Source organism: Balaenoptera physalus (genome assembly GCF_965194825.1).
Source record: "Balaenoptera physalus genome assembly, chromosome: 19".
NCBI lineage: Eukaryota > Metazoa > Chordata > Mammalia > Artiodactyla > Balaenopteridae > Balaenoptera > Balaenoptera physalus.
The window spans coordinates 53,477,613-53,492,185 of record NC_138900.1 but is presented as its reverse complement, the minus strand read 5'-3'; the positions used below and the strand labels follow the sequence as shown (position 1 = coordinate 53,492,185).

Genomic DNA, 14,573 nt, shown 5'->3' with positions numbered 1-14,573 from the left:
ATTGGGTGCATAAATACTTACAATTGTTATACCTTCTTCTTGGATCGATCCCTTGATCGTTATATAGTGTCCTTCTTTGTTTCTTGTAATAGTCTTTATTTTAAAGTCTGTTTTGTCTGATACGAGAATTGCTACTCCAGCTTTCTTTTGATTTCCATTTGCATGGAATATTTTTTTCCATCCCCTCACTTTCAGTCTGTATGTGTTCCTAGGTGTGAAGTGGGTCTCTTGTAGACAGCATATATACGGGTCTTGTTTTTGTATCCATTCAGCCAGTTTGTGTCTTTTGGTGGGAGCATTTAATCCATTTACATTTAAGGTAATTATCGATATGTATGTTCCTATTCCCATTTTCTTAAATGTTTTGGGTTTGTTATTTTAGGTGTTTTCCTTTTCTTGTGTTTCTTGCCTAGAGAAGTTCCTTTAGCATTTGTTGTAAAGCTGGTTTGGTGGTGCTGAACTCTTTCAGCTTTTGCTTGTCTGTAAAGGTTTTAATTTCTCCATCAAATCTGAATGAGATCAGTGCTGGATAGAGTAATCTTGGTTTTAGGTTTTTCTCCTTCGTCACTTTAAATATGTCCTGCCACTCCCTTCTGGCTTGCAGAGTTTCTGCTCAAAGATCAGCTGTTAACTTTATGGGGATTCCCTTATGTGTTGTTATTTTTCCCTTGCTGCTTTTAATATTTGTTCTTTGTATTTAATTTTTGATAGTTTGATTAATATGTGTCTTGGTGTGTTTCTCCTTGGATTTATCCTGTATGGGACTGTCTGTGCTTCCAGGACTTGATTAACTATTTCCTTTCCCATATTAGGGAAGTTTTCAACTATAATCTCTTCAAATATTTTCTCAGTCCCTTTCTTTTTCTCTTCTTCTTCTGGGACCCCTGTAATTCGAATGTTGGTGTGTTTAATGTTGTCCCAGAGGTCTTTGAGACTGTCCTCAGTTCTTTTCATTCTTTTTTCTTTATTCTGCTCTGCAGTAGTTATTTCCACTATTTTATCTTCCAGGTCACTTATCCGTTCTTCTGTCTCAGTTATTCTGCTATTGATCCCTTCTAGAGTATTTTTAATTTCATTTATTGTGTTTTTCATTGTTGCTTGGTTCCTCTTTAGTTCTTCTACGTCCTTGTTAAATGTTTCTTGTATTTTGTCTATTGTATTTCCAAGATTTTGGATCATCTTTACTGTCATTATTCTGAATTCTTTTTCAGGTAGACTGCCTATTTCCTCTTCATTTGTTAGGTCTGGTGTGTTTTGACCCTGCTCCTTCATCTGCTGTGTGTTTTTCTGTCTTCTCATTTTGCTTATCTCACTGTGTTTGTGGTCTCCTTTTCACAGGCTGCAGGTTCGTAGTTCCCGTTGTTTTTGGTATCTGTCCCCAGTGGCTAAGGTTGGTTCAGTGGGTTGTGTAGGCTTCCTGGTGGAGAGGACTAGTGCCTGTGTTCTGGTGGATGAGGCTGGATCTTGTCTTTCTGGTGGGCACGTCCATGTCTGGTGGTGTGTTTTGGGGTGTCTGTGGCCTTATTATGATTTTAGGCAGCCTCTCTGTTAATGGATGGGGCTGTGTTCCTGTCTTGCTAGTTGTTTGGCATAGGGTGTCCAGCACTGTAGCTTGCTGGTCGTTGAGTGAAGCTGGGTCTTGATGTTGAGATGGAGATCTCTGAGAGATTTTCGCCGTTTGGTATTACGTGGAGCTGGGAGGTCTCTTGTGGACTAGTGTCTTGAAGTTGGCTCTCCCACCTCAGAGGCACAGCCCTGATGCCTGGCTGGAGCACCAAGAGCCTTTCATCCACACGGCTCAGAATAAAAGGGAGAAAAAATAGAAAGAAAACGGATAAAGTAAAATAAAATAAAGCTATTATAATAAATAAAAAAATTAAGAAAAAATTTTTTTTAAGTTTTTAAAATAAATTTATTAATTTTTTAAAATACACAAATTAAGAAAATTTATTAAGAAAAAAATTTTAAGTTTTTGAAATAAGAAAAAAATTATTAAGAAAAAATTTATTAAAAAATTTTAAAATTTTTTATAATAAAAAATAAGAAAATTAAGAAAAAATTTATTACGAAAAAAAATTTTTTTAAGTTAAAAAAACAAAATAAAACGGACGGACCAAACCCTAGGACTAATGGTGAAAGCAAAGCTATACAGACAAAATCTCACCCAGAAGCATACACATATGCACTCACAAAAAGAGGAAAAGGGGAAAAATTAATATATCCTGCTCCCGAAGTTCACCTCCTGAATTTGGGATGATTCGTTGTCTATTCAGGTATTCAACAGATGCAGGTACATCAAGTTGTTTGTGGAGCTTTAATCTGCTGCTCTGAGGCTGCTGGGAGAAATTTCCCTTTCTCTTCTTTGTTCGTACAGCTCTCGGGGTTCAGCTTTGGATTTGGACCCGCCTCTGCGTGTAGGTCGCCTGAGGGCGTCTGTTCTTCGCTCACACAGGACGGGGATAAAGGAGCAGCTGCTTCGGGGGCTGTGGCTCACTTGGGCCGGAGGGAGGGAGGGGTATGGATGCGGGGCGAGCCTGTGGCAGCAGCGGCCGGCATGACGTTGCAGCAGCCTGAGGCGCGCCGCGGGTTCTCCTGGGGCAGTTGTCCCTGGATCACAGGACCCTGGCAGTGGCGGGCTGCACAGGCTCCCGGGAGGGGCGGTGTGGATAGTGACCTGCGCTCGCACACAGGCTTCTTGGTGGCAGCAGCAGCAGCCTTAGCGTCTCATGCCCGTCTCTGGGGTCCTTGCTGATAGCCGCGGCTCACGCCCGTCTCTGGAGCTCGTTTAGGCGGCGCTCTGAATCCCCTTTCCTTGTGCACCGTGAAACAAAGAAGCAAGAAAAAGTCTCTTGCCTCTTTGACAGCTACAGAGTTTTTCCCGGACTTTCTCCCGGCTAGCTGTGGTGCGCTATCCCGTTCAGGCTTTGTTCACGCAGCCAACCCCAGTCCTCTCCCTGCGATCCAACGGAAGCCCGAGCCTCGCCTCCCAGCCCCCGCCCGCCCTGGCGGGTGAGCAGACAAGCCTCTCGGGCTGGTGAGTGCTGCTCGGCACCGATCCTCTGTGCGGGGATCTCTCCGCTTTGCCCTCCGCACCCCTGTGGCTGCGCTCTCTTCCGTGGCTCCGAAGCTTCCCCTCTCTACCACTCGCAGTCTCTGCCCGCGAAGGGGCTTCCTAGTGCGTGGAAACCTTTCCTCCTTCACGGCTCCCTCTCACTGGTGCAGGTCCCGTCCCTATTCTTTTGTCTCTGTTATTTCTTTTTTCTTTTGCCCTACCCAAGTACGTGGGGAGTTTCTTGCTTTTTGGGAGGTCTGACGTCTTCTGCCAGCATTCAGTGGGTGTTCTGTAGGAGCAGTTCCACGTGTAGATGTATTTCTAATGTATCTGTGGGAAGGAAGGTGATCTCTGCGTCTTACTTTTCCGCCATCTTCTCATCCTTTACTTTTAACCTACCTACGTTATTGTATTGATGTGAGTTTCTTCTTGGCAGTATATAGTTGGATCATTTTTTGAACCATTCTAGAAAGTCTAGTTAACATCTGTCACCATACATAGTTACAATTCTCTGTGTTTTGTGTTTAGATCATTTTTATTTAATTATGTAATCATTAGTATATTTGATTTTAGGTCTACCAATTTATTATTTGTTTTCTGTTTTTCATTTCTGTTTCTGCTTTCCTGCCTTCTTTTGGGTTATTTGAACACTTTAGTATCAAATTTAAAATCTGTCAAGTTTTTTAGTCTATTTTTTGATACAGTATGTTTTACTGGTCACTCTAGAGATTACAGTGGCTGTACATAACTTTTCACAATCTACTTAGAATCAGTATTTTATTACTTATTGTGGAATATAGAAACATATAGGTCCCTTTGCCCTGTCCCCCTTTATACTATTATGTTGTGGTTTTTTTATGTATTACATCTACATACATTGATAAAAACCCCGTCAGACAGTGTTATTAGTTTTGCTTTTAACTGTCAAATACAAATTTTTTTTTTTTGGCCATGCCACTTGGCATGCAGGATCCCCAACCAGGGATCGAACCCACGCCCCCTGCAGTGGAAGTGCGGAATCCCAACCACTGGACCACCAGGGAAGTGTCCCTCAAATACGTTTTAGGAGACTCCAGAGAAGAACCATCTATTATATTTACCCAGATATTTGCCATTTCTGTAATATAAGATATAAATATTTGCTATTTCTTCCTTTTTTTAGTTTTCCAAGTTTTCTTATTAACTTTCCCTCATCTGAGAATGACTTATTTCACCTTTATTTCTGAAGGATATTGTCTCTGGATATAGAATTCTGGGTTGACAGTTCTTTTCTTTTGGCACTTTTTGGCTTCCATTGTTTCTGATGTGAAATCTATTATTTGAATAGGTCATCTATAGGTAACCTGTTTTTCTCTGACTGCTTTCAGTATTTAAAAAAATTTGTCTTTAGTGTTCAATTTGATTAAGATGAGTCCAGGCATACATTTCTTTGGAGCTCTCTGAGCTCTTTCAGTCGGTAGATCTATGTCTTTTGCTAAATTGGGGGAGTTTTCAGCCAGTATTTTTTCAAAAGTTTTTTGGTACCAAACTGTTTCTCCCATCCTTCTGGGATTCTGACAATGCAAACATTAGATCCTTTACTGTTTGTCCTACAGATATCTGAGGCTTTGATCACTTTTTTCAATGTTTTTTATCTCTGTTTTTCAGATTGGTTATGTAGTATTGACCTATCTTGAAGTGTATTGGCTTTTTCTGCTGTCATTTTCTTTCTGCTCTCCAGCTCATACAGTAAGTTTCTTACTCTTGATGTATTTTTCATTTCTAAAGTTTGTTTCCTCGGGAATTCCTTGGTGGTCCAGTGGTTAGGACTCGTGGCTTTCACTGCTGGGGCTGGGTTCCATGCAGCCAAAAAAAAAAAAAAAAGTTTGTTTCCTCTTTATGTCTTTTGTTTCTTTACTGAGACTTTCTATTATTCATTTCAAGAGTATTTGGCCTTACCTGTTGCAACGTTAAAAAAATTTTTTTTTTTTATTGAAGTGTAGTTGAATTGCTGCAACATTTTTATAGTAGCTGCTTTAAAGTTTTGTCAGTTCCAACGTCTGTATAATCTCAGCATTGATGTATGTTGTCTTTTCAGTGAGTTGACTTTCCTCGTTTGGTGTATTTCACCTACTCTGTCCACACCAGGGGTCCCCTTTCTGGTCTCTCAAGGCAGGACTAGAGAGCTTCTCTTGATATTCTTCTTTTCTCTATGCGTGCTCACTTCTGGGTTTCAGGCTGCCTTGCATCTAGGCCAGTGAATATAAGAGGAAAAAAAATGATAAACTCACTGCCACTTTATTGGCATGTCAAATTCTGGTCTCCATCCAGCTTCTATTATTTACTTTTTAGAATCTTCAAAGAGCTGCTCCATACATACTCTTCAGGATTTATAGCTTCATTCAGTGAAAGGAATACTGAACCTAGAACCCTGTTCTTTACTTCTGTTTTTAAGGACTATTCATGTTGTTCTAAGTATAGCTAGTTCATTAATTCTGATTTCTGGATAGTATTCTGTCATGTTTCTGTTACATTTTATCTGTCTTCTTGTAATGGACACTTAACATTCCTCCACCTCCTTACTACCACAGAGTCTGTATACATGTGTCTTCATGGTCTTCTGCACAGATTTCTTTTGGGGTATGATAGACTAATACTGCTAGAATATTGATAGATGAATAGAGTATTATTTAACCTTCAATGGAAGAAACTCATGTGCTACAACATGGACTATTGGAGTGTACTAATATTAGTACTCCATTGTGTGTGTATATATACACACATGTATATACATTTTGTTTATCCATTCTTCTGTCAATGGACAGATTGTTTCCACTGCTTGGCTATAGTGAATAATGCTGCTATGAACATGGGTGTGCAGATTATGTTACTTTTAAGAAGTAAGATTTGCAAGAGATGTCTTGAGGATTAATCTCAGTTGTCTATGCGTTTTTGCCTATTTCATATAATTCAGTACAATGGGATATTTAGTGTCCTGCAGAATCATAGGGTTGAAAGGGACTTTAGAGATTATACTGTAAGAACTGAAATTATATTCACTATACTGTACTTATTATTGTAGAAAGGCCATTTAGCTTCAATTTTCTAGCTTGGTTAACTGAAGTCTTAGTACGGTGTAAACCTGAGGTTGCTTTTGGTAGATGTAGGTTCTGGCTTCTTTGGTCTTGTGGAAAAATAATAGTCTTTGGGCTGGATACCTTCTGTTTCCTCCTTCAGAGCCACATACCATCCTTTTCTCTCTGATCTACATCCCTGGAGGCTCATTCACATGTACCGTGTATGTGGGCCCCTTTGCTTTCTGGCTTCCAGTTGTAGGGTAGATGGATCGGCAGGAGGAATGAGGGCTAGGTATTTATTCCCCTGCTGCTTCCCTTCCAGGTTGCTGCAAGTGATCTGCATACCTCTACCTGATTCCTGTCTGGTGGCCCTTTCCATATAGCTGCCCTCTCCAGGTTCTACTTCCTCATCTTGCCCCTTCAGGCCTAGATGTGTTAATGGTTCTGGGGCAATTCACTGTCCTTTGTTGGTTTCTCTAAATCTTACCCACACCTTTGTAAGTAGTTTCTCTTTTTAAAAATATTTATTTATTTATTTGGCTGCACTGGGTCTTAGTTGTGGCATGTGGGATCTTCGTTGCGGCGTGCGTGATCTTTAGTTGGGGCATGCGGACTCTTAGTTGCAGCATGAATGCAGGATCTAGTTCCCCGACCAGGGATTGAACCTGGGCCCCCTGCATTGGGAGCTCAGAGTCTTAACCCCTGGACCACCAGGGAAGTCCTGTAAGTAGTCTCTTTATTAAAGTCTCCTCGCATTACCCAGGTGTGGATACTGTGTTTCCAGCTGGCACCGTGATTGTTAGACTCCTTTAAAGGGGCCCTGTGATTTTACTTACTTTTTGTAAATTTGAACAAATACTATTACTGAATTGTAAGATTAGTAATTTAGGTTTATTTTTATCTGCTTTCTACAGTAGGTTTACAGTAGGGTTTTGAGGGGAGAGAAACTCCCCCACACATTCCCAGCCAAAAGATTAACAGTGAAATAGAGACCTCACTTCAGTATTTTCAACTTCCTTCACAGAGTTCGATTTATATTTGCAGCATAAAATATTTTTAAGCTCCTCTTTCAGAGAATTTTAGCACTTTTCTTCTTCAGAGTCCCTATTCTTACGACTGTTTGGGTTCCTTTCTTTGCCAAGCTGTTTCAGTATGGTCCCAAACTAGCGTTTGTGGATGCTGACCCATTTTAGGCAAATATGTGAACTAGAGCTGTCTTTGCACCCTCCAGCGTTTCTTCATGTTGCTAAAGCTACCCCCTTATAACCTGTCTCTTCCATTAACACTTTTGTGTCTTTCAGTGTCTAGCCACTTTAGATACCTATTCTGATAAGTTGTTCTTAATGTTTACTGATGAATTAACATTTTGCTTTTCTAAGGAGGCAAATGAATTTATTTATATTATTCTTTGTCTTTTGATAGAAATTCTAAATTATATACTTTCTGAGGTAGATTTCGTTTTTAGTGTTAGCTTTAATGTTAGTCCAAATTCCTTGGATTTGAAAAGAGTTTTACATATAGGAAAAACTAAATCTGTTTTTGTTTGTTGTTTTAGTCTAGCCTTTGTCTTTACATATGTGGTTTTTTTTTAAACTCAGAGTTTGGAGTCATCCTGCATATATAGTCATGCTTTTTAAACTAATATCATTAATAAATATGTTAATAAATGCTTTTTATTTATTTATTTGGCTGCATTTGGTCTTCGTTGCTGTGTGCGGGCTTTCTCTACTTGCAGCGAGTGGGGGTTACTCTTCGTTGTGGTGTGCAGGCTTCTCATTGCGGTGGCTTCTCTTGTTGCAGAGCACAGGCTCTAGGCTTGCAAGCTTCAGTATTTGCAGCACGTGGGCTCAGTAGTTGTGGCACACAGGCCCTAGAGCACGTGGGCTTCAGTAGTTGCGGCGCACGGGCTCAGTAGTTGCCGTACGTGGGCTCTAGAGCACAGGCTCAGCAGTTGTGGTGCACAGCCTTAGTTGCTCCGTGGCATGTGGGATCTTCCTGGACCAGGGATTGAACCCATGTCCCCTGAATTGGCAGGCGGATTCTTAACCACTGCGCCAGCAGGGTAGTCCCAGTAAATGCTTTTTAAAAAATATTTTAGTGGCTACTTAAAATTCCATCATAAATATATATAATTTGTTTAACTAGTAAGAACAGTATTTCATTATTCATATGGTTCATTATTTCAATTTTTTGGTCTTAAAATGTGCTGATAAATATTTTTGTATAAAATTCTGTGCATGAAGCGCTGATTATTTCCTTAGGTTAAGTTTCTAGGAGTAGAATTACTCGGTCAAAATGTATATGTTTTAAGCCTCCTGAAAATATTTAAAGTACAGTTGTGACTAAAATTTTGTTTGCAAGTATTGATGGCATCTGATGATTATAGACTACTTAAGAACCACTGAGAAATCTTGACGTTTTTCTGTCATAACTTATAACTGTATCAGACCCCCAGTATTGTTATCTTTTATCTATGAGACAGTATCCACTGAAGAATTCAAATCCCATAATAATAAACTCCAGAGAACCATTATTTCTTTGTGGCCCTTACTGCAGTTGTTATTTTAGTTACTGATGTGATAAGTTTCTCTAACGAGACTATAAACTTCCATAAGGGCAGTAACCATGTCTGTTTTTCCTTACCAATATTATCTCCAGGGCCTGTCACAGCATAGTAGGCATTCAATAAATATTTGTTGAAGGGGGTTAAAAATATATATTGTATCACAATTGTTAGTACCAAAAATGATGTAGTAGTGTATGATTGGGATTGTTCAATTGGATTTTGAATTCAGATGCACTTAGGTTTTATTCTTAGCTCTACCACTTAGTTGCTGGCTGATCTTGGGCAAGTGCCTGGTAGAGTAAATGTTAGTACTAGTTACTGTTTTCCTGGCTGTTTTTCTAATTCCCATCTATCTCTGGTTATGAATGCCTTCAGAACAGGAATACTGTATGGATCTAGTCAGCACCAGAACCTACTATAGCACCTGACGTCATCTAAATAATTTTTGAATTGAAGTTTTGAATTTAGGATTATGAAACATGTGGCATAAGCTGTAATTAATGCCATGCTTCAGCTGTATTGAACTTGTGTTCTCACAAAACTTCTTGTTCTCTCTGGTACCTGGATTTTACACACATCACTCCCTCTGCCCGGGATAGTCACACCCTCTTTTTACCTTACGAATATCTTGCTTGTTCTTCAGGACTTGGCTTAGGCTTTTCCTTCTCCTAGAAAGAATTCTCTAACATCCCTGAGCAGGTTGCATGTCTTTTCTCTAGAATAGGTTTTTTAATCTTGACACTATTGACATTTTGGGCTGGATTTTTTTTGTTTGGGGCGGGGGTGTTGTCCTGTTCATTGTAGGATGTAGGCAGCATCCCTGGATGCCTGCTATATATGCTAGTAGCATCTCCTGAAATCACGACAAACTAAAATGTCTCCAGTCGTTCCCAAACGTCCCCTCTAGGCAAAATCACTTCCAGTTGAGAACTACTCTAGAATTCTAGTTCTTAGCAAATAGTAATGTAGTTGCCAGATATTCTTAGCTCTTTTTTTTCCAATAGAATATAAGTTCTTTTGATCACAAGGACTGTGCCTTCTAAATTTTTTTATCTCCAGCATCTAGCTATTGTCTGTCATAGAGATAATCAGCGAATATTTGTTAAATGGATTGAACATAATTTAGTATTATAATGGATCCCAGATATTTACCATTGTAAACTGGGACTTGGGTTAATTATTAAATGAAGTATAAAGGATTCTGCAGGCAGTTTCACAAAAGGAAAATATATCTGATGTTTTCTATTAGTGGTTTATGCACAGGCAGACATACTATTCCTAGTGTTTGTCCTTACATTGGGTATGTTTTTTGGTTTGTCTGTCCTTCGGTTACTTTGTTAGGCCTAGCTTTTGTTTGGATATTACATGTTTTGAAGTTCAGGTCCATAATTAATAGAGAGAAATAGTGCTGTCTTGATACAGAGTGCACAGTGGTCAATGCACAGTGTTATACCCTAAAGTCTTATGGGTGGAGGGAGTAGTTTTGTTGACTATAACTCTGCTGTTCAGTAAAAGTCTTAGTAAATAATAGCCTTCTGTTGTCGAATTTTATTTTATTTTGCTTTTTGTTCTTAAATTTTTTTTACTGAAGTATAGTTGTTTACAGTGTTGTGTTAATTTCTGCTATAGAGCAATGTGATTCAGTTATATATGTGTATACATTCTTTTTTTAAAAAATACTCTTTTCCATTATGGTTTATCATAGTATATTGAATTTAGTTCTTTGTGCTATATGGTAGGACCTTGTTGTTTATCCCTGTTGTTGAATTTTATAGAGCAGTTTTTTTTAACTTTTTTACCTCTTTGTATATTTCTTTGTATGTGGGTAGATGTTAATGATATTTCTGTGATCTTGGACAGTAGCTTTTTCCAAAGGCTAAGACTTAGTAGGAGGATTTGAGGAATTAAGGTGATAATATTTTTGAATTTAGTTCTAAATTTGATAATCTTTTCTTATCACTACTTCTTATCTTTGTTGGGGGAGAAGTAGGAGGCATTCCTGCTTCTTTGTTTTTATCAGCCCACTCCTACACCAGTACAGAGATAGATACTCATTTTATCCATCACCAAGTTCTTTCATCTCTGTGCTCAAAATAGATCTCAAATCCAATCACTTCTACCATCACTACTGCTAACTATCGCAGACTAAGCTATTTTCATTTTTTGTTTGGACTGTTGTAATAGCCTTGTTCTTGGTTCTTTTGCTTCCATTGTTATCTCTCCCCAATCAGTTCTCCACTCAACAGCCAAATGACCTTTAAAAAATGTGAGTCAGATCATGTTATATTTACCTGTATTAGAAAACTACTCTGGTTTATAATGTCAAATAATCCACCCTTTAACTAGTCTTAGTTCCTGAACTAATTTTAACTTGAAAGTAGTCATTGTGCTTCTTATCTTTTTCCAGGAGGAACAGCACAGCATGCTGGGCTCTGGATTTAAAGCTGAGCGTTTACGAGTCAATTTGAGATTAGTCATAAACCGTCTTAAACTATTGGAGAAAAAAAAAAGTGAGTTATGCATGATTGCATTGTATTTTCTTTCCCAAAATACATCACTGAATCCTAGCACCTCAATATTGGCTCTTTCAGGCTAGCACTATGAAGTCTTAAGGATCCCATATCCTTTAGGTTTTGGATACATTTCTGTTGTCCTTTGTGACTAGTTAGACTGAATCACTTTGTTGCAGGGAAAGGAACATACTCTTGCTATGGAATAGGTAATGTGACTCCATAGTTGGAACTTTCTGGCTACACAAACAATATTCTCATCTAGACGAGGTAGCAAATTCTAGACTAGATGAGATGAGACTAAATTTGCTAAAGGAGGGTGAGCTAGGATATAGTAGAAACACCCACTTTTCTGTTTTGGGGTGGATGTCTGCCTGCAGGCCAGGGCCCAGTATACTACTACTTTGTGACTGGAGTGTGATTTGTGCTTTAGCGGAACTGGCCCAGAAAGCAAGGAAAGAGATTGCTGACTATCTGGCTGCTGGGAAAGATGAACGAGCTCGAATCCGAGTGGAGCACATTATTCGAGAAGACTACCTTGTGGAGGCCATGGAGATCCTGGAGCTGTACTGTGACCTGCTGCTGGCTCGGTTTGGCCTCATCCAGTCTATGAAGTAAGCTGGTTTGTCTTTTTTTTTTTTTTTAAGCTTCATTGAGGTATAGTTGATTTAGGAAAAAACTTCACATATTTAATGTGTACAATTTGACGAGTTTGGACATAGACATACACCTGTACACCATCATCACAGTCAAGTTAGAAAACAGTCATCACCTCCAGAAATTTCCTTGTATCCCCCTTTTTTTTTTTTGATAAGAACACTTAACATGAGATCTGCCTTAAACATTTTAAAGCACTCAATACAGTATTGTTTAACTGTAGGCACAGTGTTGTTCAGCAGACCTCTAGAACTTTTTCATCTTGTATAACTGTAATGAAGTAAGGTATTTTGATTTGAAGACCTAAGTTAAATCACTTCTGGAATTTGAGAAAGGAGTAGTAATACTGGTCTCTTCCTACACATAGGGCGATAGCACTAAGGGACTACCACTTCACATACCCAACAACATCCTTCCTGCTATTCACTTGAAGGCCTGATCTCAATGTAGACAACTGTTGAAAAGAAAATTTGGAATCTGAAATCAAGAGGCCTAAGTTTGAGTCTTGGCTCAACCATTTCCTGAGTTTGTGACCTTGGGCTTGTTACTTAGTTTGTGTTTCCCCCTCCAAAATAGGATGACAGAAATGGCTTGAAGCCTAGAGTTATTGTGAGAATCCAGTGATATTTGTGAAATTGCCTTAGAGGCTATCAAGTATGTGATACAGATGATGGGGTTTTGTTTGTTTGAAAGAATGTTAAATTTTATTTATTTATTTTCCCTTAATTAGGGAGTTAGATTCTGGTCTGGCTGAATCTGTGTCTACACTGATTTGGGCTGCTCCTCGACTCCAGTCAGAAGTGGCTGAGTTGAAAATTGTGAGTACAACCAGTTTCAGTGCTGCCTGTAGTTTTTCCTATTAGAAAGGTTGGTTAACATAAGTCACTTCTGCTTTTTTGACCACGTATTTTTGTACCCTTCTCATGCTGCCTTTGAAAAAGGCTTTGTAAACTTGTTTGTTCCTCCTTTTCAGGCCTTATATCATGGAACAGAACAGTGTTTTCCCAACTTGAGTAATTTTTCTAAGGGGCAAAGTTACAAATACCCCCCAGTTTTGTCTTAAATTATTTTTATTGTAATGTTATTTAAGTATATAAAAATAGAAGAGTTTTTATACAACTGTAAACCAGTAAAGTTAAAATAACATTAAGGGAATGGATGTTTTGCTTCATTGATTCATTCCACAAATATTTATTGAGCAGATGTTGTGACTTGGGTGGGTACTGAAAGCACAGTGGTGAGCAAAATATGACACCAGCCCTACTCTTATAGCTTAGAGTCTGGTAGAAGAGACAGAAAAATTCACTGAGAAATTGCCTCCCACAACGTGGATATGGTACTGACTGCTCAGGTACAAATTCAGTTGAGTTGTTTTCTCTCCTGTTTTCTACATCTTTGCCAGTTATTCACTAGGATATTGTCTCAGTCTTATCTCCCAACCTATCTTACGAGATTTCCTTGTCTTCTGTATGTTTTTATTTATTTTTTTATTTTTTAAAAATTAATTAATTAATTAATTTTTGGCTGTGTTGGGTCTTCATCTCTGTGCGAGGGCTTTCTCTAGTTGTGGCGAGCGGGGGCCACTCTTCATCACGGTGCACGGGCCTCTCACTGTCGTGGCCTCTTTTGTTGCGGAGCACAGGCTCCAGACGCGCAGGCTCAGTAGTTGTGGCTCAGGGGCCTAGTTGCTCCGTGGCATGTGGGATCCTCCCAGACCAGGGCCCGAACCTGTGTCCCCTGCACTGGCAGGCAGACTCTCAACCACTGCGCCACCAGGGAAGCCCTGTTTTTATTTTTTGAGAGCTCTTTTTAAGTCTCTGAATATGTATTTTTTTAATAGTCTATTTTTGTTTCATGGCTACAATGTCTTCTAACTCTGAGAATATTATAGTCCCTTTTTACTTTTTCTTGTTTCTGTATTGTTTCCTTCTATCTATTTCTTAGATTTAAACTATTTTTATAATAGAGGCTTTTCTGAAAGGTTTCGTGGCCCTTGGCTGTTCATATTTAAGAGTGAGGTACTAAAAAGTGGATTGGAACCTCTTGTGTGCTTGGGTGGGCTTATTGCCAGATGCCAATTCATTGTTTGTTTTTTTCTTTTTTTCCTTCCAGTTTCATTGAGATGTAATTGACATACAGCACTGTATAAGATGTACAGTATAATGAGTTGACTTACATACATCATGAAATGATTATCACAATAATTTTAGTGAACATCCATCACCTCGTATAGATACAAAATTAAAGAAATAGAAAAATTTATTTTTGTAATGAGAACTCTTACGATTTACTCTCAGCAGTTTTCATATATAACATACAGCAGTGTTAATTATATTTGTCATGTTGTGCATTACATCTCTAGTACTTACTTACCTTACAACTGGAAATTTGTAGTACCTTTTGAGTGCTTTCATCCAATTCCCCCTTCCCTCCCACTCCCTGACTCTGGTAACCACAAATCTGATCTCTTTTTCTGTGAGTTTGTTGCATGTTTGTTTGTTTTTGAAGTGTAACTGACCTACAACATTATGTTGTTCCTGTTACACAACATAGTGATTTTTTCTATACATTTCAAAATGATCACGATAAATCTAGTTATGATATGTCACCATACAAACACATTTCTTAGTTATTGACTGTATTCCCCACACTGTACATTTCATACTTGTGACTCATTTATTTTGCAGCTGGAACTTTGTACCACTTAATCTCCCTCACCTATTTCCTCCTCC

The 14,573-nt window shown here is 38.7% G+C and overlaps 1 protein-coding gene across 7 annotated transcripts in view; it reads left to right on the top strand.

The window, feature by feature from the left end:
• IST1 (IST1 factor associated with ESCRT-III) overlaps positions 1 to 14,573 on the top strand; it is a 36,183-nt gene that overhangs the window by 11,971 nt on the left and 9,639 nt on the right. For 6 of the 7 annotated variants that reach the window (XM_082439165.1, XM_082439164.1, XM_082439160.1 and 3 more), the window contains 3 exons: positions 11,082 to 11,184; positions 11,618 to 11,798; positions 12,572 to 12,659. In XM_082439165.1, coding sequence (XP_082295291.1) covers positions 11,097 to 11,184; positions 11,618 to 11,798; positions 12,572 to 12,659 — 357 coding nt within the window. In that variant the 5' untranslated portion in view covers positions 11,082 to 11,096. Of the gene's footprint in view, positions 1 to 4,699; positions 4,781 to 11,081; positions 11,185 to 11,617; positions 11,799 to 12,571; positions 12,660 to 14,573 lie in introns of all 7 variants that reach the window. The other variant, XM_082439161.1, reaches the window with a different exon arrangement.